The sequence below is a fragment of the Bombus flavifrons genome, chromosome 11, assembly GCF_040668555.2.
Source record: "Bombus flavifrons isolate JBK064 chromosome 11, iyBomFlav1_principal, whole genome shotgun sequence".
NCBI lineage: Eukaryota > Metazoa > Arthropoda > Insecta > Hymenoptera > Apidae > Bombus > Bombus flavifrons.
In genome coordinates, this window is record NC_138452.1 from 4,696,111 (window position 1) to 4,719,966 (window position 23,856).

General features: G+C 37.1%; 1 protein-coding gene and 1 long non-coding RNA gene across 3 annotated transcripts; one reads left to right on the top strand and one right to left on the bottom strand.

Moving 5' to 3' along the window:
• Positions 1–8,849: 8,849 nt before the first annotated feature.
• On the top strand, positions 8,850–14,415 carry LOC138185023 (uncharacterized). Of its 2 annotated transcripts, none has more exons than XR_011174495.1 (4): positions 8,850–9,282; positions 10,635–10,910; positions 10,991–11,339; positions 11,628–14,415. It is a non-coding gene; the product is annotated as an uncharacterized LOC138185023 (long non-coding RNA). The 2 variants fall into 2 exon arrangements; XR_011174496.1 differs by having other exon boundaries at positions 10,635–10,828.
• Positions 14,334–23,034, bottom strand: LOC138185014 (sodium-coupled monocarboxylate transporter 1). The gene is made up of 15 exons (XM_069123599.1): positions 21,772–23,034; positions 19,438–19,640; positions 19,165–19,324; positions 19,026–19,091; positions 18,697–18,748; positions 18,557–18,624; positions 16,721–16,872; positions 16,499–16,639; positions 16,187–16,411; positions 15,931–16,114; positions 15,765–15,851; positions 15,299–15,468; positions 14,959–15,117; positions 14,783–14,894; positions 14,334–14,715 (listed from the first exon to the last, which is right to left on the bottom strand). Exons 2-15 carry the CDS (start codon positions 19,623–19,625, stop codon positions 14,680–14,682), a joined length of 1,800 nt encoding a protein of 599 aa, XP_068979700.1. The 5' UTR covers positions 19,626–19,640; positions 21,772–23,034; the 3' UTR covers positions 14,334–14,679.
• Positions 23,035–23,856: the final 822 nt, after the last annotated feature.

Consider the following 23,856-nt stretch of genomic DNA (forward strand, 5'->3'; position numbering starts at 1 on the left):
TCAAGTAATCTACCTACGTTCTAAACCGAGTTACGTGTAAGAACCGGAGAAAGTTATTTTAGATGTTGTAAGGTTTCGGCGCCGATTTTAATCTGTTAGATTTTCTATAAAAAAGAAAGGGAGATTTATACAAGTAGTTTTATGGGATAGTTCGATGACGAGCGCGAGTTAATCGTACGTTCGATCATGGAAATGGTATCAGAACTAAACAAAGGTAGGATATACCTAGGTGAAAAAATCGTTTTCATATCGCAGGCTATTCCACAGCCTACGATTCGCGATACCTGTTTCGGCCTGACAGATGCTTGGAAACCTTCATAAATCAATACCACTTTATCCCACGAAATCTCTATTTTCGCTTTAGCCTGGATCACCACTATGCATATTCAATGAAACTGATACAACTGGGCATTAACAGGAGAAAGAAGAACGTTCCGTTCAAACTTGTAATGAATTTTCTATGGTAAACATTTACCGAGTATGGCAACTGTATAAATGCACGTGATTAAACTGGTTCTTATTACCATACATCACAGTTTATTGCCTAGATCGATAGCAGCTTTTGCGAGTTATCGAAGCTATCCAATTGAAGAAACAAATTTTATATCATCGAATCCATTATTTTTAATTTAGGTCGTTACGAGAAAATTACTTTCTAGAGAATTTTAAAAGTTTGGGGTTATTTTCTACGGAATGCAAAAGTTCACGAATAACTTTAATTAGTTTTCCTATGCCGATCCCGAAACTATTTCATTTATATTTAATTCGGTAATTTTTCTTTATTCCTCTATTAGCGTGTCCCTAATCGTTCAAGTATAGCCGAAAGCATTCTATCGCCATAAGCGTAAAACGTTCGACCTTTCTTTTCTTTCTCTCTACATTCTTTTCCTTTTTACGTTTAAATGAGCTGTTCCCGCCAGAGACCACGACACTCCGTGGATGTTAAACTTAAGCTTTAGACATGCAAATCAGGACTCAGAGAAGTGTATGTAACTAACCCGTTCCCCCTATCTTCTTCATTCTTCCTTCTCCGTCGGCTAAAGAGTGTCTTCGCGACGTATTTATAACCCCTTCCTTCCTTCCTTCCTTCGAGCTACGCTCCTCACTGCGTCCTGATGAATGCCCACCTTCGCTTTAAGTTTATTAAACCAACTTGCGAAAATTATGAATAATTCCATGCCATTGTATCATTCCGCTATGGCAGCGTGCCATCTATTTCGCGTTCGCGACAAGTCCCGGCGAAGCCTGTTTGTCGTCCCGTTCTCTATCCCTTCCGGAAGAACGATAGAGTCGTCGAGGTATCAAGAAAATGAAGATGTCATCGAGAATTCGCGTTCCATACCGCATATTCGATACGTTCGCTGATATTCGGTAAATTATCGCAATGCTCGTGCTCGAGTAAACAGGCTATTGAACATCGATTACTCGATGAAAATGTCTGCTACGATAATTTTAAGTCGTAGCACTCCATCAGCTTAGACGATTTTAGGAAGAAAAATTCGAGAAACTCGTTCGTTCAAGATTAATTCGTTGGCTTTCACGTGAAACGCGTGTACATACATCTCTCTATGACTATTCGAACGCCCTACAACCGCCGATTCTATGTCATCGATTATTCGCCAATGTTGGAGCGATTTATGATAGCGAACAGGGTCAAGAACCGTGAAGGCCGAGACCATTAGGAATAGATCGAACATAACGACTATGTAAGGCTCGTGGATGATCTTTTGTTGCCGTTCGAATGTCCAGCCGCCGCGCCGTTTGAATAACAGCCAATCGTAATAGATTCATGGCAGTAGTAACAGACTTCATGAATCAGCCATAAGGAGGCCGATGTAAAAGTTCGATCTCGAACTGCAATAAGCTGTTTTCGGGATTAATGGCTTCGAAATTCATGGTTGATTTATTCGCGACAATATAGAATGCTCGTATTACGTATTTCAAGTAGAAATTCTAACTTAAAGTGTACTAATACCTTCCACGTTTACCATTTATATCTCCTGAACGATTTTATTACAATATCATGTTATAACGTTAACGGAATTAGTTTGAACTGTATTGTACTCCTGACGCAAGAAAGAAAGTTCCGTTCTTCTTGGATGCCATTAAAGTTGATGGTATATCAAAAGTACAGCGGCATTGTTGGAAAACATAATCAAGAATTTGGAGCGTGTTGCTCGCGCGTATTTAACTGCGCAAACTGGTTTGTACGGATTAGGCCGAGCATGTAGAACCGTCTAAATACGCCGTGTTGCCCGTGCGTACTGAACTGCACAAACTGGTTTGTACAGGCTGCCTCTCCTGTAGCCTTAACTCTGCAAACCAGTTTACGCGGTTATTCCAAGAGGAATAATTGAGCGTGTAGGCCTCGGTTTATACCAAATGAGATAAGGAAATAAATTAGAAAACAGAATGTCCCTCATTTAACTATCGTTCCGCTAAATTTTCCCTACAAATCTTTCTTTCTTTTGTTTTCTTCGACCGATACGATTTATAGCTATCTTTCTTATTTTCATTCTCCGTTACGCAAGTCTATTACGCGATCGAAGTACCAAGTAACTTAAACAGTTTCCTCATCGTCGATTATTATTTAAAGAAACAATGAGACACTGTAACCGTCGTTCGATTTATTAAAGAAGATAGCCGTATCTCGTGGATGTTCTAGTATCGAGTGGTTCGAAAAGCAGCAATATATTCTGCTATAACGTACATATTACCACTTGATATCTACGTATGTAAATGTTGTCTGAGAAATTCTGGAAATACATTTATCGAGAGAGTTTCTAACAAGATTTCCAATTTTTTCAAAGCTTTTTTCATAATAAGAAATTGTATAATTTACAAACCTGAAAAAGGCTACAATACTTTAATTTATCGCTAAAATAATTTTTTGGGAAAGGCGATCATTATGCTACTCGACAAATAACAAAAAGTTACCGGAAGATACGCTGCATATATTGTTTAACGATCTGATAACTTTATAAGGATACGATATCTTCAAACTTTTTCTCAAATTTCTCGACGAACTTTATGAACAATCCAGTAGACACATCGTTTATTTTCATCGATTTCGAAGGTTTCGACGGCTAAGCGGATATCACCGCTAAACTGGTGTTATTTCACGGATAGGCAAACACGGTATTTTGCACGCGCCTTACGCACCGCTCGATACAAAGCCGAAAATTTAATCCGACTGTTCTAAATCCGACGACACCAAGTTGGGAAGCGCGAGTACGACGAACGATGTAAATTTTGGAATGGAACGGTTTGCACTGTAGACGACGAAGAGGAGAACGACGACGACGGGGGAGAAGGTATCCCAAATACCTGCAGGAAATCTGCGAAGCCCATGACATACCATCGTGTTTGTCTTGCGTTTTAGGTGACTCGATTCCTGTGCTTACGTTTCCACCAGGTCGAGACCTCACGGCTTACGGATTTGATTTCGCGCATAAATATTAATGCATCGTGATCACCCTGGCCTCTGTGCGCCAGAAGTGTCGATGGATGCTGTGTGACTGCATCGACGAAAGATGAAGAAAAGTTCGATTGAATATTTTGACAATTAGATTGTGCTCTATAATTTTATTATATTCCATTATTTGATTACCAGAGAGAGATTTAACCTATTAATCTAGTCGTCTTGTAATCAGAAACTTCTAATCACGGAATTAAAACTTCAAGACTGCACGACAGAAGTACAATAAATTAAGTAATTTTTAAAAAAATAGATAACTTCAGTTTAGTTATTACGTTAATACAAAAACATACTTTAATCCGAAATCACATGAGAAAATAATATTGAAGTGGAATTGATTGACAACATATTGAATTTTTAAATTATTCTTCTACAAGAGGAGTTTGACTTATCATGTTCTCCACCTACGTTTGTTTTATTTTTTGCAAGTATAAATGCAATCTATACATAAATTTATACATGTATATTATTATGCCTAAGAGCGACGACTGAACAGGTTGGTGAAATCTGGATACTAGATTTACTTATCAAAAGATATCATTCTAGGAAATTATTCGTTTCGATTCATTCTAATCGATTACGGTGGTAAAACAAAGAACAATTGTAGTTGGTTAAACGTTGGTTATGATAGCAATCCAAGAGATGACTTGTGCAGACTGGCTGAATCTGAAGGCGCTATGTTGACAAAGGGGAAAGGACAGCTGAACTCGACATAATCGTTCCTAACCACGGCGAACGCGGTTCTGACAAGCGTAGGCGAAAAGGAAGGAATAGGCGTATAATTAACGTGTATCGTATCGCGAGAATCTAAAAAAGCCCGGATATTACTACATGTCTCTCACCGACTTGGTATTAAAACTCGTAGCATTTTTCACCTTTTATAATTGCTATGCCAACATAAGGCGATAAGAATCGAAAATTCCAATATCACCGTATTTATACTAGAAATAGTTTAATAAATATCTGCAATCGCGTGATTTCACGTTCATTAACTGTGCCGTGGTATTTAAAAGAAACTGTATTGCCACATCATTTTGTCCCATATCTAACTAATACTTTACGATGTACGAAGATACAATAGCCACATATCCAATATATTTTCTATATATTCTATATATAATCTTGCTTATATATTTATAAACACAATTTTTTAAAAAATATTAATGAAAATCGAAGAAGACGAATTAACTCGTCACATGAATTCCTAATCTCTTGGACAAAGTGATTTCATTATTTATAGATCTTCGTTCAATTTTTCAATATACCGTTTTCAACATAAAGTTTCATTTTTGTTACTGATAAATTATATTATACTTAAATTTCTAAAGATTAAAATCAACCTAACTAAACTTGATTTGTCTGTACCAACTTTTAATACCATGATTATGGATCTTTTTGGCTGATCTATGATCCAATTAACAAATTAATAAGCACATCGTTAAAGAAGTTACCACCCTAAATACAAATTACCACACGCTCCTTAACCCAGAGAATCCAACGTATCCCAGAGATCTTCCAACGTATAACATTCAATGTATAACACAAAATTGTATAAAAAAGAAAAAAAAAGAAGTAAATGAATAAGAATGTTCTAGTCGTTTATCGATGAAATTCGTTAGGGGAGTAAGTTGGTCGTACAAAGCCGGTCACATAGGAGGCGAGCGTCGGCGTCTAGACGCGGACGAACGACGTTGGAACGGAGCCGGTCGATAACGCGGTGCAGCACCTCGAGCCGTGACGAGGCTGCGACATCGGGATTGTGATTAGGGGCTGGTCGGCAAACAATGCCTAATTACATAATTATTGTGCCGCGGGTCCGTAATTAAGACACATTACTCCTCCCGGCTAGTAATTCATTACGCTTAATGTCTTCCCTGCCTCCACCGTTTCATCGCGGATGACAGTCGCGACGGTTCCGCTAAATACCGTTACCGTGAAATATTACCGACCACGACCACGACCACGACCGTGGCTACGACCACCAGCACGAACCTACGCAGACATTCTCAGTAAGAGGAGTCTCGTTGCTTTCTCCTAACAAAGCAGACCCTAGTTAGACGCTTGTACACGGGGATGCCGTTTGATCCTTGTAATGATATTCCTCGCTCGTTTATTTTATTGGACTACGCGAATAATTGTAAGATTAATTGATGCCGATTGTTCGCTTTAGTGAGAATAAGAGACGAATTGCTTATATCTTGAAATACATAGTTAACATTATTCTGTAGGCGTTTTTGTTGCAATTTTAATGAGAAAATGGATTGTAAGAAAAGATGATGTTTCTAGGTATAAAATTGTTAGTAAGTTATTGTGTTAGTTTCATGAAATAGTAATATAACTATATATAGTGGGGATTTTTAGATATTTTTGAGAAATTTAAAAATGCAAAAGTGCATGGGATGTACGCAACCGACCAGAAGTATTAGGACACGTTCTAATATTTAGCGCGCGTATTTCAACACATGTGTTTTATACCGTAAAATATTAAAATAATCAATGTAGAATATTCGTTATAATATTTAATAAGCAAACCAGCTTTCTGTTTAGATCCAATCTTTCTGATAGTGTCTATAAAGGTATAAATTTTCATAAATATGACGAATTGATCGATCTTCTTCACCCATAAATCCTGCCATTAAATACATTTCAAGAAAAATCCCCGATATTGAATTCCGTGTTCCAATTCTCGATTCCGTAAATTTCAAACGTTCATTTGCAAATCCATATTCCCTGGCGTCTAACTAAATGCACCACTTCACTCTAAAAAACTAACAAAACACGGAAAATTAACGAACATCTCTACCAATCACGAAATTCATAGAATACATTGCATTATCGTCGACGTGTATTTAAACCCGTGAGAAGAGGGAATAAAACGAACAGACCGACGAAACTGAATGTTTTTGTTGGAAGGGTGATACGTGGATTCCTAGGACAATCCACATGCCAGGAAAAAATATTCAGTGTCATTATGTTCGACACGAAGTCACGAGATCCCAGTGGACCTTCATTGAAACTCGCGGCCGGAGATTGGTGGATGCTTGATAGGCAGCGTTTCCTCGCGTAATCTCGATATGACGCGAACCTCTGTGTCCTGGATCCCCGAGGACTCGGGGCGGGTTAAAAAATTACCGACAAGTCACCTGGCCGCGTCTTTTCAAACCGCCTAACCTTTTGTCAGCCTCTCGCTTTGCCAACGACGAACCATGTTTATTGCGTCACGCGTTAAGTAATTATGACGTTTATTGTGATTAATTGCCTCGTCCGCGATCCTTTTTACCGATCACCGAGGCGCGTGTTGAGGGATTACGCCGAATGAAAACGTGAAAGTTTCCAACGAACGTAGGAAATGATAATGTTGCAACTACGATTGCAAAGATATGTGTTGAAATACGTGCATTAATGGTTTGAGTAATTGGAGAATTCAATTCGAAAGAAGATTCTATTAAGGGAAGATCATTCGCGATCTCACACGCTAGATCGTGGTTTAAATTTAACGACTTAAATCTTTAAATAATTGAAATAGTTTTTTTTTAATTTATTTCACATTATTACTTATTTTTACATTATTATTATTTAATTTATATTATAGTGAATTTTGAATCATTAATTTTAATATGTCAAAAATAAATAAAACGAATTTAGAAGAAAAGATCTAGTGGTAATTTAAACGAAATGAATGGAACAAGTAGTCGATAAAATAATTGATTCATCAATTGTCTTGGAAATGAAAAACACGCAATTGAGTTTCAGGTTCGGGGCGTTTCCTTCTCGCCTGGCGTATGAAGTCAAAATTCATGGATATAACGCGCTCGTTTGATCGACCTAGCGTAAATTAAATATCAACAAAATACACGTTTTCAGTCGTATAACCGTCCTAATTACGTCTGTGGTTGTTTACAATGGACGTTTCAAACCGAAATCATATATAAATTAACCCTGAAATTGGCAATATGTACGACCAATAAAAACGATCGTTTACAAGATAGAAATGTCAAATATAGAAGGGATTAATATTTAACCGATGAATAAACGTTAATAGCTTTATGTAAAAAAAAGAAAGAAACCACGGTTATCTGATTCTTCAATTGCATGGTACACATTTCTCGAAACAATGCCTTACTTTCATGTGCGTTTAACCACCTGTGATTTGTATCAACGCACAAGATATCGAGTTTATTGTTTCAATTCGTTTTTATGTGTCATGTTTCGATTGACATTTCGAACAGTTATTTGAAATAGATGAAAATTATTTCCTTCGTAAAACCTTAACTTGTCATTTGAATAATGCACCCTCTATACTTCACGTCTAACAAACCTGTGGTTACAGTGGGTCCGTGTCCTGACAAATTGTCATTCTGACGAATACGTCAGAACAATCAAATATACGAGGGTCGTCTACCCATTTATATATAGAAGTCACATAAAATGATAGAATGTACTTATAGGAGGTTGTCTAGCTTCGTTCATGTATCGACATAAATCATACAAAATTTTGTGTTTAAATATTTAATATTGTCGTTGTATCATACGTTTGAAATGATGATGCGAATTTTTTCGAACGCTGAAAAAATTCTTCCAAAAGGAATTCACCGCCGGATTACAGCAATTAATGGAGGGTTTTGTTGAATTAAATTAAGTAAATTATTAAATAAATTAAATAGCAATTAAAGTAGATAGTAGAGTTATGAATGAATAGTTGGTAAGATCGTGGATGCGGGAATTCAATAGGGACAGAAAAACTGTACGTGATTGCGAAAATTCAGGTCGTCCGTCTCTTACGACAAAGGAGCTCAAGAACGTGTCTGCGATTTTGCTGCAAATGATGTTCATCGCAGTTTTTTTGCAAAACTTAAAAGATTGTTTGGTCGATAATGCTTCACAAGAAACGATGATTTAAAAGATTGTGTAAGACGATGGTTATGTGAATTGGCGGTGGAAGCGTATGACGATAACAAAAACTCGTATAACGTTACGATAAGTGTTCAAATAGAGCTGGCGGTTATATTGAAAATTAACTTAGTATATATACTAAAGTTATAAATATAGATCGAGAAATCTTTTTAAAATGTATTTGCATTGCTGTTATTTCAAGACGAGTATTACTTTCTGGACGATCCCTCTGTGCCCATTGTAATCATAGCCTAACATTTCTACAATATATCGAATAGACAATTACATAGCAAAATTAATATATCTATTTAATAGACATTCAGGGTATCTATTGGCTGTCATGATATTATAATCGGAAGTCGATCCTTATTAAATAGATACTTATTAATTTCATAATTAGCATATATTTAGATACCAATATGCATAGTGTCATTTCGTATCCAATTGTAAGGTTGGAATCGTACTTACCTAACTGCAATTCATCTTTCATTATTGAATATATCATCCATCCACATTTCTGCTTCATTTACACGTCTCACACTATAAGGAACACACATTTATCCAGTTATTTGAAAGAATTGCAACAAAAATAGCAACAGAACGATCCAAACATCGCGGTACGAAAAAATGTACACACCGAACGCCTGATTCCACAGTTGCCGCCTTTTTGCATCGTGACGTCACGCAACTAACGAATAGAAGCGTAGATGCGAGACATCGTTAGCTCGATTCCACGCTCGATTCCCATGGTTGGTAGATAAATTCGCGTCATTAGAGGTTAATGGATAAATTCACGTGTCTTATTGGAAACTTTTTTTTATCATCGGATTATTGTGTGCTAATAAACGAACAGCATCAATCATCGTTAGTGAAATGAAACGGACGAATGCACACACGGAAACATATAAACGGTAAGTAAATATATACGATTGTGGAAAAATTTACTAAACGGTCACGCCAAAAATAGAACAATTGCACGTAGGAAAAAAAATTCGAACGCCATTCGATCACTCGAAACAAATTAAGCGCAACGGCTGTTATAAATTTCATCTTGACGAACGATAAAATCGCCGCTACAACCGCACTCGATTCGATTGGATTTTTTCCTACCCCTATTAATAATAGTCACGCACAACACTGTTCGCGTGTTTCGTGTTAAAAAATTTTAAATTGAACATCGAGACCTTTTAAAATTCGTACGGGCAACACTGTAAAGTATACGCAGGGGAATTATAATTTTCAACACGTCGCGCACACGTTTGTACCCATTCGACAGCGTAAATGCGAAAACTCCCTTAATAAGTCGTAACCGTTACTACGAGCAACAACTTGAATTTTATACAAAACGTCGAACTGCCGGATAACTGAAAAAAGATCAATTTTTCATTTAATTTCTTTAAATAAATTACGATGCAAAGGAATTTGATCGATTCGTTCGTCATACATATTCGAAAAAAAAAAGTAACAAGTAGCATTGACAATTGTAAATAGGCTCTCTTGACAATACCAATTCTTTTTAATTTCGATAAAACGGTAGATAAATACAACTCGTTCGCTGAATCGGTCAATTTAATTAAAAGCCTTTTCGTGTGTGCAATTTTCTTCAATTAGCGAAACGGCTCCCTTTAAACACGCTCCTTTCACGAGTGTGTCACTCTATCTTCGTTACAATTTATCGAACGTCCTACTGGTAATTATACGCCTTTATGCCTCGCTCGTCCAGCTAATACATCACGTTTGCGCGCGAAATTTTTATCCTAACAATCTCGCCGTATCGCGAACAATATTTCGGAACACAAGCCCGCCACAATCCATGACGGCGCTACTCGATCTGCATTAATTGGCATCATTACTGCGCTGCCCATTTTTTGGGATAAACCGATTTCCCGTCCCTTGTCCGCATTACACGGTGCACGCTTGTTTTACGCTTTTTGCCTCGAGTGGTGTTTCTTAAAACCCTGTTTTTTCAAGCATTAAAAATATTTTTCATCGAAAACGTGGAAATTTAAATCCATGAGCACAATAGTAATAATAATAGTCCGAACTTGTAATTAGCCGCCTTTTTCTTTCTTGTTCTTTTTTTTTTTTTTCTTTTGTTAATGATCCTACTTTGGTGCTATTCTCTTTTAAATACTGTAACGATTTTAGCTCCCGTTTAAAAATATAATATCATACCCTTTTTTAATACGATACAATATGATTTATAAAATAACGCGTTGTAAAAAATTTTATCGAATAAATACATATATACGTAATTCAGCAGGATAACATCGGAATCCTAAGCTTTCTGGAGATCTTCCGTAGCCAAATACAACGACGACGACGCGACAACATGCTCTGGGAGTTCGGAGGTCTGTTTACACGAGTTCGCAAATATAGCCATAGGTATCGGAGCCAACCGAAGCGAAGAATTGATAAATTAGTTATTCCGTCAGTCGTCTGCTGCTGTTCCTCCAGGTACGTTTGATTTGAGGTTTCGAATAGTCATGCCTATTTATATTGAAGACCTTTGGAGCTTTCCCAACGTTCGACTATCTAAGTACATATACGCGATGACTGCGATAGAATTCGATGGAAATATTCTCTGATCATAATCTTTTTGTTCTTTCTTGATTTCAGAAACGAAGAACTACAGGTCTTGTGACGATCTAATGTTGCAGAATCAAACAGTATATTTTTCCGTGAAACTGACATAATTTGATGTAATACATGTAATCTGATACATGTCAGATGTTAGAGATTATACAAGGTTATAAATTATTCGGAAAAGCTTTAATAGTGGGCGTAGCTGGCCCGTTTATCATCGGATAACAGTTCCGGAGTATATCCTTTGAATGTAACTCTACTCTTGGGCAAACAAGACTAAGGGTTATGACCATTCTCGTTTGTCTTTGCATCCAGAGAATCTTCGCGCGAAATCCCTAGCCAGGACCCAATTAACTCTCTAAGAATTCGATCCTATCCCATGGTAATTCTAAGATAGTACGACTCTAACAGCAGATTAGAAAAGACAATATTTGCTTCGGTGCTTCTGCGTCTAATCGCAGATGCGCCTTCACTTAATATCGCTTACTATTTGTCTTCCCTTACAATGGAAATTTGCGACGTGGGTATTATACAGATAGAACAAAAATCGAGGGTAGGATAATCCATAAAATCGTTCCATTCAATTCTTTTTCATATTTAAATTAGTATCGAATTTATTTTTTTTTTTTCACAATTCCAACGTTCACGAGTTCCATATTTTTTCTAACAGGTCACGTCCAAAATGGCCGACATCTCATGCGAACTGCAACGCTTCTAAGAATCCTTCGTCTCTGACCACAGAAACCCGTATCCGCATCGACGACGGTTTGAATTGAAGATTTTTGCGGACGGTAACTCGTTGGCTCACGCGCTAACGTATTTGCAAGATCCGCTGCGCTAATGGACATATAATGCGACGTGTGATTGTAGGCCCGCCAATCGCGGCCGATTGTGCCTCTGAAGGCCCGCTAACTATCTCAAACTAGCCCCATTCAAACCGCCACGACCTCTCTCTAGCCGTCTCTATCTACCAGCCCAGCCTCTGTGTCTCGCTCGTTCCAACCCTCATTCACCGCCACCCTCCCCCTGGTACCCGTGCGTCTCGTTCATCACCAAACTTCACCTCTCTGTTGCTCTCAACTCGCGTCTCGTTTGCACCGACTTCACAGGACGATTTTCCCTCCTACTCGGTGAAAACTCAGTCCTCATTCGCCGTTCGAATTCGACGTACGTTTCTTGCCGCACGTTTCTTCTGCACGCCCTGTATCCCTCTCTAATTTTCGACCGGCTCTCTCGCCACACACGTAATCTTCTATTACATTCGCTTTACCTTTCCTAATGCGATAGCTCGCTCCATACACATACAATCGTAGCCTCATCTCTTTTCAATCTCACTTCGCGGATCGAATGTTTTGCCTTCCATTTAACATCCTTTATCTCGCTCCCTCTATTCAACTCTCTCAAAAAAAGTTTTTCTCTTCGAGGTTCCGGCGATTCCATTCGCCCCGCTATCTGGTCCTCCGTCCATCTAATGTTTCCACTTTCTTTTCATCCGTTAAATCGTGCATCTCGTTTAACTCGACTTCCGTCGTTTTCTATTTCGCAAATTCATACATTCTCGCCTCTAGCCATTCCTTTTAAGAATGTAAGCCCTACATGCACTTTCTTCCCTGCTCCACCGTCACCGCTTCTCACTCGTTTGATTTTCGCGTTCTTTTTCTCGACTATGCAGCACTGCTTCATTTTCCCCCCTTCTTAAATCTATGTTCTCTCACTTTCGTCCATCTTTCACTCTCTTTCTTCCTCTCTCTCTCTCTCTCTCTCTCTCTCTCTCTCTCTCTCTCTCTCTCTCTACCCTTTCGAACCGCAACCAACTACCTCTCCTCTTTCAACCTATTCCCCCGACGTACCTTATCTCTATTCTCGGTCTCTGTTCGACCTGCTTCATTCATCGACACAATCACGCATGGTTACGTAGGTACATTCCGCTAGGCGTCACCGAGTATTCGTCCCGATTCGAATTCTCGACCCTATATAACCGTGGCACGTTCTACGTGGGAATTTCAAATCTATCAGCGACCCAGACGAATGCAAATCGCGCATGAAGCGCGCTTAATAAAGCCTCGCACGCGGCCCGCAACTCGCAATTTTCTTTTCGACGCTACGTGTCGCACGCTCCTCTTAATGAAACCTTCGCATGCACCGTGCGCAATTCGCGGCTACGCTCCCATTCAACACGCATCTCCGTCCCGCGATACCGTTAGAAAAAGAACGCACTCGGGATCGTTAAGCTTCGGCCCAGGGGAGAGAACGAGGGCCATTTCAACTCCCTTGTAGAAAGAGATCCGTTCATAAGAATACAAGTTCCATAGAATAAAACTTTTCTAGTAAATCACGGAAATTCTATTATCTAATAAACTTTATGGATATCGCATAAATAAAATGAAAGACTTAAGAACTATTTTCTTTTATTCCCATTATAAATAGAAGACTTTATATTACGAAACTTCTATTTTGCTTCTATCTTTAATGGTCAAGTTCAAAGCGATAACATTTATAGGACCTTCCCACAAAATGGTCTCTATCGAGCTTAAACTTTTGACTTACTTTCGTCAAGAAATCGCTTCTCGTACCATTGCGTCATAAATTCATCCCCACCACCCTGAGAACGTACACCGATGAACCGTTCCTCTTTCCAATAAATTCTTCTCGAATCACCTGTCGTCATTTCATCCAGCTTTCAAGCGATTCCGACCAATCGTGAGACACGCCTCAAAGCATCAGTGCAAAAACTGTGACGACACAGCGGATATCGATCTTGACGATCAGCGTCAGGAACAATATCGAGCTGGAGGAGGATGTCGCTTTTGACCGGGCGTATTTCGACCAGGCGAAAATTGAATTTCGAGGAAGCCGAGTCAAGAGATAAGCATGGAGAAGCGTACCAGCTATTTGCGTGGCCTTAATAAGGACGTTTGACGGCGTTAGCTTTCCCTTAACAAGACGGCTAATATCCCGGGGCCTTGGCTCCCCTTGGTCTACCTTCTCTGTCCTTCCCTCTGTTCCTTCGTCTCCCTTTCTCCATCGACTCGCTCGCCTTCCGCACGGCGGACACCGTCGGGAATCACCAAAGCTTGAAAACCGAACAAACTCAGTTAGAGAACTCGGTGTGAGGAGCAACCGGACCTGCCGGCAAAACTCATCCTTCTCCGCATCCACGATTCTCTTACGCAGCTTGCCACGTTTATGGACTGACTTTGTTTCGTCCTGGTCGATCATTAATTTAATAGCGGTGATTGTACTGAAAGATTGTACATTTTTACTGACAATCACAGTGTAATTTTCTGTAAAATAATTTTCTATAAAATTGAAGTAAAAAAGATTGAAAAGATTAAGGTAGGATTGTATATAACGAAAAGTAATACATGACATGAAGTATGTGGTTCATAAAATATAATATAAAAATTTATTCTGTATATACTCTAAAAGTTATATAAAACAATTTGTAAACGTTTCTAGTAACTGCATCTTAATATGACCTTACTAACAAAACCTTGCTTTATGTGAGTAAGTCGATCTACGACTTATAACGATGTGAACACTATTGTCTACAATGGTGTTTAAACCTAAATAAGTACCGAAAGAGCGACAAACAAGAGAAGTAAAATTTCACGACCCGAAAATTTTACTTTCAGTATTGCATTGTCCACAGCAGCATAGCAGTGGTTTAGCTCCAATGTGTTTATAAATGTTCAGCAAGCTATTCAATCCTGATGCATGGATTATGTTGTGGCCCCGTTAGGAAAATTTTGACTTCTCTGTAAATCAAAACCGAAGAAATTTTTAATTAGAAAATATTTTTAATATTTATTCTTTGACATTTACCCTTTTCTTCTTTAGATCATATAATAGGAGACTTGCTGTTGTTGCCAATTCGCTATTTCCAGCGTTATTTCCAATAGGAACAATATTTTCGTCCTTTGGTACCGGTAACAATCTAAAAAATACAAAATTTTGTAAGAGTTCTATGAGTAGTTAAAAATATATTATTTTTAACTCACGAATGAATTAACGGCGAAAGCAGTCTTTTATCAACAGAAGAAAGATCCGTAGGACCAGTCCACCAGCTAATGAAATTGCCTACGACGATAACGATTAACGTGCCTAAACCAGTAAACCAATGGTACGATAATCGATACAGAGGAAACACATCGTCTTCGCTAAAACAAAGGAGAGTTCTGTTCAATACGAGGATAAACCAGTATCGTTACAGTTTTAAATAAGATAATAAAACAATTTATAACTCTGATCATACGTTTCAACGATGACGCTGGTGGCCACTTAGGATTTAATTGATTATGAAAGACTTAATAATTATAGCCAAGGCTAAGGTTAACTTACTTCGGACGATCAAACTGTTTCAGGAAACTTTCGGAGATATTGCCTGGGCAATGAGAAAGGGGGACTGGAAGTTTCTTAGGAACCAGCAACCCAGCACCGATAGACCAATTTGCACCTAAGCTCGCCCAGCCAGCGATCACGAATCCTACGATAGCACCCATAAACGCACCCTATTCGACGGAACAGAAGTATTGAAATTTTTATATCTGTCTCTTGTGATGTTGACGAAAGATATCAATAGACCGCTTTTATGCATTTATAGGAAATTTAATGGCGTAAAAATGCATAAAATGCACATGATGTGAAAAAATACGGTACTTGCTACAATATTTAATAGGTGGCACGAGTCTTTGCTTAGATCTCGTTTTTAAACATCCCATAAATATCCACAGTCGAGGTATCAGATTAAGAAGGCATGTAGGAAAGAAATATAAAAAAAGCAAATTCAAGCCTTTCAATAATTCACCTTAGCATTTGTCCATGGAAAGAGTATACCTAGCGTGAACACTCCGAAAGAAGTGCCTGCAGCTATTGCTGCTAGACTTCCAGTTATCTATAACAAAATAAGAGAATCATGCAATCTTATCAAAAAATACTTAATTTATAAGTAGAATAAATGAAAAAATATTCACAGCTAAAACTCCTCCTAGTTTCTCGACCAGGAATAGCAAACCCAGAGCTATGCAACCAAGCACGACAACCAGACATTTTACAAAGATGTGGGAGCATCGGTCGGTCAGTTTCAAGCCGAAGCAACCCTTCACGAAATCTTCCAGGACCACTACGGCCGTTGAATTAAGGCCTACAGACAGGGTACTGAGACAAGATAAAACATATTTTAACAAAAAATTATTTATAGATAAGGATAAATTCATGATAAGTACTTACCTAAGAGCTGCTCCAAAAATTCCAGAAATAAAGAGGCCCGGTACTCCAGGTAAATTTTTCGCAATTTCCATTACATAAGCGGGCAATAACTGATCGTCAGCAGTTATCAGACCGGTAGCTCTAGGATCGCACTTAGGTGGAGACCACCAGGCTATAAGGACGAGGCCGCACCAGCAGCATAATGAAATGAATAACATAATACTGATAGTAAATATCGCTAATGATCTGAAATCACACATTTATATACAATAACAAACAAATAATATATTAAATAATTTTACATATATCGAAATGAATAGTGTACTCACTTACAGTTTGGACGTTTTCAAATCTTTCAACGACCTATACCGTTGTACCATAGTTTGATTGACAGCAATGTAAGCGGTGCTATAGAGCCACGAACCAATTAACACGGTCCATACTGTATGTCTTGTATAAGGAGACGTATCAAAGCTACAAAAAGCATAAAAAACATAAAACGATGGAGTTGCAAACTTATTTTGTCTTCTTAACGTAATGTTAAATACTTCTTACTTTAAAAATTCAATTCTATTGGCTTCCAATGACATCTTCCATATTTCAGCGGCGCCCATTTGATAAGTACCCAATATACTAACAGTCAGTACAGCGGCAATCATGACTCCGACCTGAAGCGCATCCGTCCAAACTACTGCCCTGATACCACCCTAGTAATCACATTCTCCAATTAACCCACCTTTCATCTATATCCATCGATAGCTATGAACAATCGTGACTAACTACCCTTTCATTGAATTCCGTCTCATCCATCGTTACACTTAAATCTACAAGAAATAGTATATGCCACCTGCAACCTGCAAAGCGTCATTACGCGAAGCTCCTTTATCATAACAACAAGAACCATCAAGCTTTATGAAAGAATGGCCTCAAAAGCTCCACGAAAAAGCGGACTACAATCTTGGTAGACGCGATCGTTAAGCGAAAGACAAGCTTACAGACACGTGAAAGCGACCATGGCGGTAATAAACAAATTTCCAAGGAGTCACTGGGCCGCGATAAATTTTCATTAATTCGCGGGCTACAACAAATTGCTTGAATAATTACAAGCGCGCGCGAGCATGCGATTAATCACTTCGGCGCTGGCTTTGTGATCTGCTACCACGGGGAACGAGCACTCGACGTGCTCCGCGCCATTGTTTCCGCTGGGCCATTGTCGAGCTTTCAGTTTCCGTCCATAAACATTTCCAGTAGCCGGGTCCGCGCGAGAGATTCTTCGCGGCATTGTCCACCGAAAATTGTTTCCTACCAGCTACCGGCATCCTCCCGTCCGAGGAACTCCAGCTATCCCCGGGAGAATTCGCTGAACCGGCGTCCTTGGAAAATTAGCTGCCATATACCTAGACACCGAGTCACCCGGTCGGGGCTGGACTTCTAGTCTGCCCTACGCTCGTTTTACATGTGTTCCGTCACCGCGATACGTCTTGTTAAGTCCTCGAGGGTTCACGATGAATCAGCTTCGTCACGATAATTCAACGCGATCACATCCTCCTAATTAAATACGTTTATCGATTTTAGATCTCGATGCGTAATCATTGGATCATTATTACCGTCATGGTTTCTACGAAGGTATTTCTATTTACGATTTATTATTTCTATTTATTTTATTTATTATTATATTTAGTTTATTATTATTTATATTTAACAAGATTGCGAAGACATAGAAAAATATATCATTACCACTTGGATCGGTGCCTTTCAAAGTTATATCAAGTTTGTTGGAAACTTGTTCAAAGGCATTTCAATTCGCCTCAATTTTTAGAAACCCTCAACATAATTTTCAATACAGTAAACGCCACTATGTATAAATATATCGTTATTAACTACCTATAGAGTTTAATTTCGTTTCTTCAGATATTTATAAGCAAAGCTGGCGAGGATCAAAGAGAAAGCTTCATGAAACTATTATTAAGAGGAAGGAAGGCTGGTAAAAAAAATTCACACGAAATACTGCGGAGGCATGCAAGTTTTACAGCTCGTAGAAGCTACGTGTCCTTGCCTCGCACTGCCCGAGTATTTTTAACTTCAAATACGTGACCCCAGAATTTTTTGTGTACGACAGCGCATACAGTTTTCTACGTGTTCAATATTTATACGAATTCATGGGATCGAGACGTTCACGAAGCAAAATCGAATTTATTGATATAGAGGTATTGCGAGTTATTGAGTTTCGAAAAAGTCAAAGTAAGCGAAAATCACTAATGATATAACTCTAGTCTAACACAAAGATCATTTGGACAACAAAAGAACAGTTTTTGTAAAATATTATTTCGTTTTATTAACGACAAATCGGCTAAACACATATCGTGATGAATTTTCAAAACGAGAACTTACCAGAACAGTGTAGAACACGCATACAAGGCATACAATGATCCCGATCAAATGTACATCAATGCCGCTGACTGTAATTAATCAGAAAGATTTTAGTAATATTCGGTTAATATTCTATTATGGATAATATGGGCACGTAATACCTTGATTTAGCGCCAACGCTGGAACGTAGACCACGATCGATTGGTAAAGTACCTAAAATTGGTTTATTACGATATTATTAATGCAACATGGGATCAGTCGGTACCATTGGTCATTCTCAAAGAGAAGCAAATTAAAGTTTCGTGTTTTCGTAACGTAACGTGATGTAACTCTGTTATTAATAATTTTTCGTCGAATTAAAATCGTTAATAAATAATATTTTTCGACGTTTCGAATTTCTTAATTGTGCCTATCAAATTTTATACCCAAGCCGATAGGATAAATAGGTGCTACAGAGCAACGTAAACTTCATCGATAATGTCGCACTTACCACATCAACGAGGAAAATCGCCGATATGAGAATCCTTACACCACGATTGAATCTCATTTCCAAATACTACAAGAAAATCATAAATAAATTATGCGTACATGTTATTAACATGTTCATTAGATACTCCCGGTAGATATACCTCGTAAACAGAATTCAATCCTAGCGAAACGAAGACTGGAGCGTAAATAAAAGCGACGACGACACCCGAGAAGAATATTGAGATAATAGTAATCCAATATTGTGTTCCAAAATTGTATATCTCCGCGGGTGTTCCAAGAATCGTCACGCCAGATATGAAGCTGGAAAGAATAAAAATTCCTTTTCCTATACTTATATTTTCACGGATCAATCACGATGAAATTTCTGACGATTTAATTCAGTGGCAATTAGAAAGATTCAAGGGAGAAACTACCTGGCAATGAGAGAAGCGGACACGGGAAAGAGACCCATACTCTTTCCTCCTAAGAGATAATCTTCCGTGCTCGACTTCTGCGCTCGCCTGTAATGCCATAATCCTGCGGCGGCAGATACGGCTAGCATCAGCGCGAACACCAGCCAATCTGCCCAATGAAAGTATCCCCTCTCCTGTGTTTCCAGCATTCTGGCTCCGGGAAGCTGGAAACGAGCGAAAACCTGATTTATGAAGCCAGATTTGCTTGATAACACCGATAATAGACGTAATGGAAGTCAAGTAACACATATGAAAGCTTAATAGCTCTTGCGATGATACGCATAATGGATCTTTGACGGCCATTTACTTGCCGCCACTACTATGCAATATGTAGTAATAGGCAAGAATTCGTTTTTACTAATAAATAAGCTTAAATAAATTGTAGCTTTTATTGACATTTTGAAGAAATATGAAATAAAGATTGTTGTTATTAGAATGGACCTGATTATAATATAGTCTTGAAAAACAAAAATATACCGATGCACATAGTGTTAATGGAACGTAGCAGACGTACAGAGGTCCATAGTTCACAATGAGTTTGTGGAATTCCTACACTATTGCATGTATCTATTGCGTGTATATTCTTAATTGGTAATTGACACATGCGACCTTAATGCGACTCGCAGCTGTTAGTGTTTCAATAAAGCTTGTTAACTTCCTAAACGTTGCACTTTCTGAACACAGTATCCGGGCAAACTGCTCGTTTCTCTATGTTTTCCTTCGATAAATAAGCAAATTAATTTTGCTACACTATCCACATTTTTTCGATAGAAACATTTGTGAGACATTTATTTATCATAATTACATATTTACTAATGTATTTAGCAGCAATTATGGAATATCAAATGTTTGAATTTGGCGCCGTTTGCATTAGTATCACCTGATGAGTCACAGATGTCAGAGCCATACGGAAATCAATTTCAATTCAAGAAAGTGAACTGTGTACCATGTTACCGGGTAATATGAATAGTCAGGGGTCAGTAAATCATGGGAGAACAAAGCGAAAGACACTAAAGGATTTAATGAAACACCATTCCAGGAATACGAACAATAATTACGTATCACGGATATAGGCTTGCGTAAACACTACACCTTATTGTAAGTTTTTACGTCTTTCTTCACAAAACAAAAGTCTAATTGCTTCTTGAGACTTTTTTATCCTATGGCGATGACATAATTCTTGATCATATTAACCATTACATTGAAGAGAATTCTAATATATAATATATTTCACGATCCACATCTTTCTTAATTACATCGATTCGTTGTGAATCGTGCTAGTGGAAAAAATATTCGGTTTCATATGCTTTCTTGATACATAACTGTCTTTTCTCGTTACTACTTACATGCAATTATACGCATGCAACTTAATACAAAAATAATATGCACATACATACGTGAAGGTTGACTAAGTGATATTACCGACTGAACTGGACAATTAGCAAACGATGAAGTAGAGACCGATCGTTGATAAACGTTTGCTATTCAACTTTATAAATAGTTTTCTGTATATTTAGTAACAATTTGTAGTGCACTAGTATCCGCTTTATGCGACTAAATTTTTGTCCTCTACACATTCATGACATGAGAATATTACGGACACATTTATTTTGCGTTCACAAAAAGGGTTAATTATATTTCTGACAGGGACACTTTGATGTCGATCGATAATCGGTAAAAGGTGTGCAAACAAATAACTTGAATTCTTCAGTTTTGACGTAAGTTGCTTCTATTTTACCTGAGTTGATCCCCATCTTCTCTGTCTCTCTCTTGCCTCGTTATTCAAGAGATACTTTCCACGAAACAATTTACTTCTAGAGAGTAATATTAGAAAGCAATCGATCTTTTTCTTATTTGTTTTCTTTTTTAGTAAAGTATGCGTGGAATGACATAGTTAACTTGAAATTCAACAAAAAAGTGGAAAAATTAAATTTGAAATATAAAGGAATTATAGAAACTGATTATATCGTTACGAAAATTCCATATGACAACAAATAAAATTATCATAAGCTTCGAAAAAACATTTTCAAATATTGAGAATACATGTATATCAACTAATTTAAATATCAATACAATAGGATGTGAATAAATCGCCACACAAAACATAACTTAATATTCGTAGGACAGAAACGATATCCATAGGGAAATGATGTGACATAATATCGTTTACTTTTGTCGTAAATATTTTGAATTGATATCTATTTTGTCACGTCACAATCTATCGAAAACAATTAGAGAAAATAAAGTGCCGCTGGTCATTTGACTTGTATATTTTATTTGTCTTGACTTACATACCGTAACAATATTTCAGAGCTACCAATCAGGAAATTAAGCGCGTTCCTTTCACACAAGTAATGACATAGAACGTCAAACAAGACCGCGAAAATTACAATGAGAAAGTACGATTACGCGACCCGTAATGTTAATGTTGATATACATATTTCCATCGATAGGTTCATACGATCGAAATATTAAAAAAAAAGCCAGACAAAATAACACAACGAATAAGTATAGTCGAACGAGGAGTAACGAGGAATAACGTAACGAACGACCACGTACCGTGATCAACAACCAACTGTCGTGAAGTCGGAGACTCAACACAGAGCAACCGGTTTCCTCGATAGACTTAAGTCATTCAACTTTTTCCAAGCATTAAGCATGCAGTAACAAAGTTTAAACACATAATTCATTCTATCGATCCTTATATCGATCTTTGAACAAGGGCAAATTCCAGAAAAGACCGTAATTATTACTGAGACCATCACAAAATTCAAAAGGCGATTGAATCAGAATAATCATGAAAATATTCTTATGTCACTTCAAATTTTAATAAAGGAATATTAGTTAAAAATATAAATTTCCACAATTTGAAATTAAAATAATAATCTCATAAATATACTAATCATGGATGTAAATAAATATTCTCCTTCGTAATAAATATGGTTTAACCTACTCACGTATCCTGTTGCTTTTTTGCTTTCCTCAATTGGCACATGATAGATCTATGTTATGTTCCTGCACATCATTGGTTAATGATGTAAGGTAGATAAGTATATAAGATGTAGAATAAAACAGAAATAAGTGTTTATAGCAAATTACGGTCAGTGTAAAAAATATTCGTACAGTATCTAATTTCAGCAAATAAAAAAAATATCGTAGAATATCGTTTATTAACAAAATTTTAACAAATAAAGAATATGTCCATATTCATACAAGTCTGCAAAATAATTTTCATAAAAAAAGATGGGATATCTATATCCTTTGTGAAAATATCAGCAAATATCTAAAAACTGGCAAAAATATATGCATAATAAGTACGCATTCGTAGTTATAATTTAATAGGAAAAACTAATAAGACACCTAATATCCAGAAGATGAAATTACTAGGTTTAATTATTTTAATATTTAGTTAGGTCTTTTTTGATTTTATTATAACTTGAAGTCGTCGTCGCATTAAATTTATCAAATTGATGAGTATTCTACTTGAAATATTTCTCCATTCTTCTAAAAGAGCTCTCTTTAAGTCATTTCAGTTTCAGGTATTCCATATATTTTCAATATCTATTTAATATCTATTTCATTCAATATCTATTTCAATATCTATAATTGCGATTGTGGAGATATTTCTATGTATTTCCGAACATCATACAAGATCCACTCTCGCGTATTAGTAACATCGTGCTTGTAATGTTATGATCGTTATCTTGCATCAGAATGAAATTGTCTTTTAAACCCATTTTTTCTGCAGTTTGATGCAGATTATTTTTTTAAATATCTATGTACATTTTATTCTGTGAAACGGTAACTGTACGAATACTTATTACGCATATATTTTTACCATTTGCAAGATGTTTATTAATATTTTCCCAAAAAGATAGGTATCGCATTCCTTTTTCTTTTAAAATTATTCTGGAGACTTGGAAGAATATGCATAAATTTTTATTTGTTAAAATTTTGTTACTAAACGATGTTCTGCAATAACTTTGTTAAAGTTAAGTACTTTACAAATAATTTTTATACTGACATTCTCATTATCGATAATTACAAGGCAACAATATACAATCAGCTTGCAGGATTTTTTATATAAAGCTATGATGCTTTAAAAATTCGCATACCGTTTTTTCGCGAAAAACACATACCGTTGAATTTTGAATATTTTCTATAACGTAAAGTTTATGCTGTTGCATTTAATTGTTGTAAGGATATTATTATTAACCAAGGTATACATATTCATTAACCACAACCAATATTTCAGTGTGTACACATTATTTATCAACCAAAGAGGGACACAAATATTTTTAGTAGACAAAGCCATATACAATTCCATTTATTTATATTCTATTTATCCTCCTAAATATATGATAGAAAAAAATTGGAATG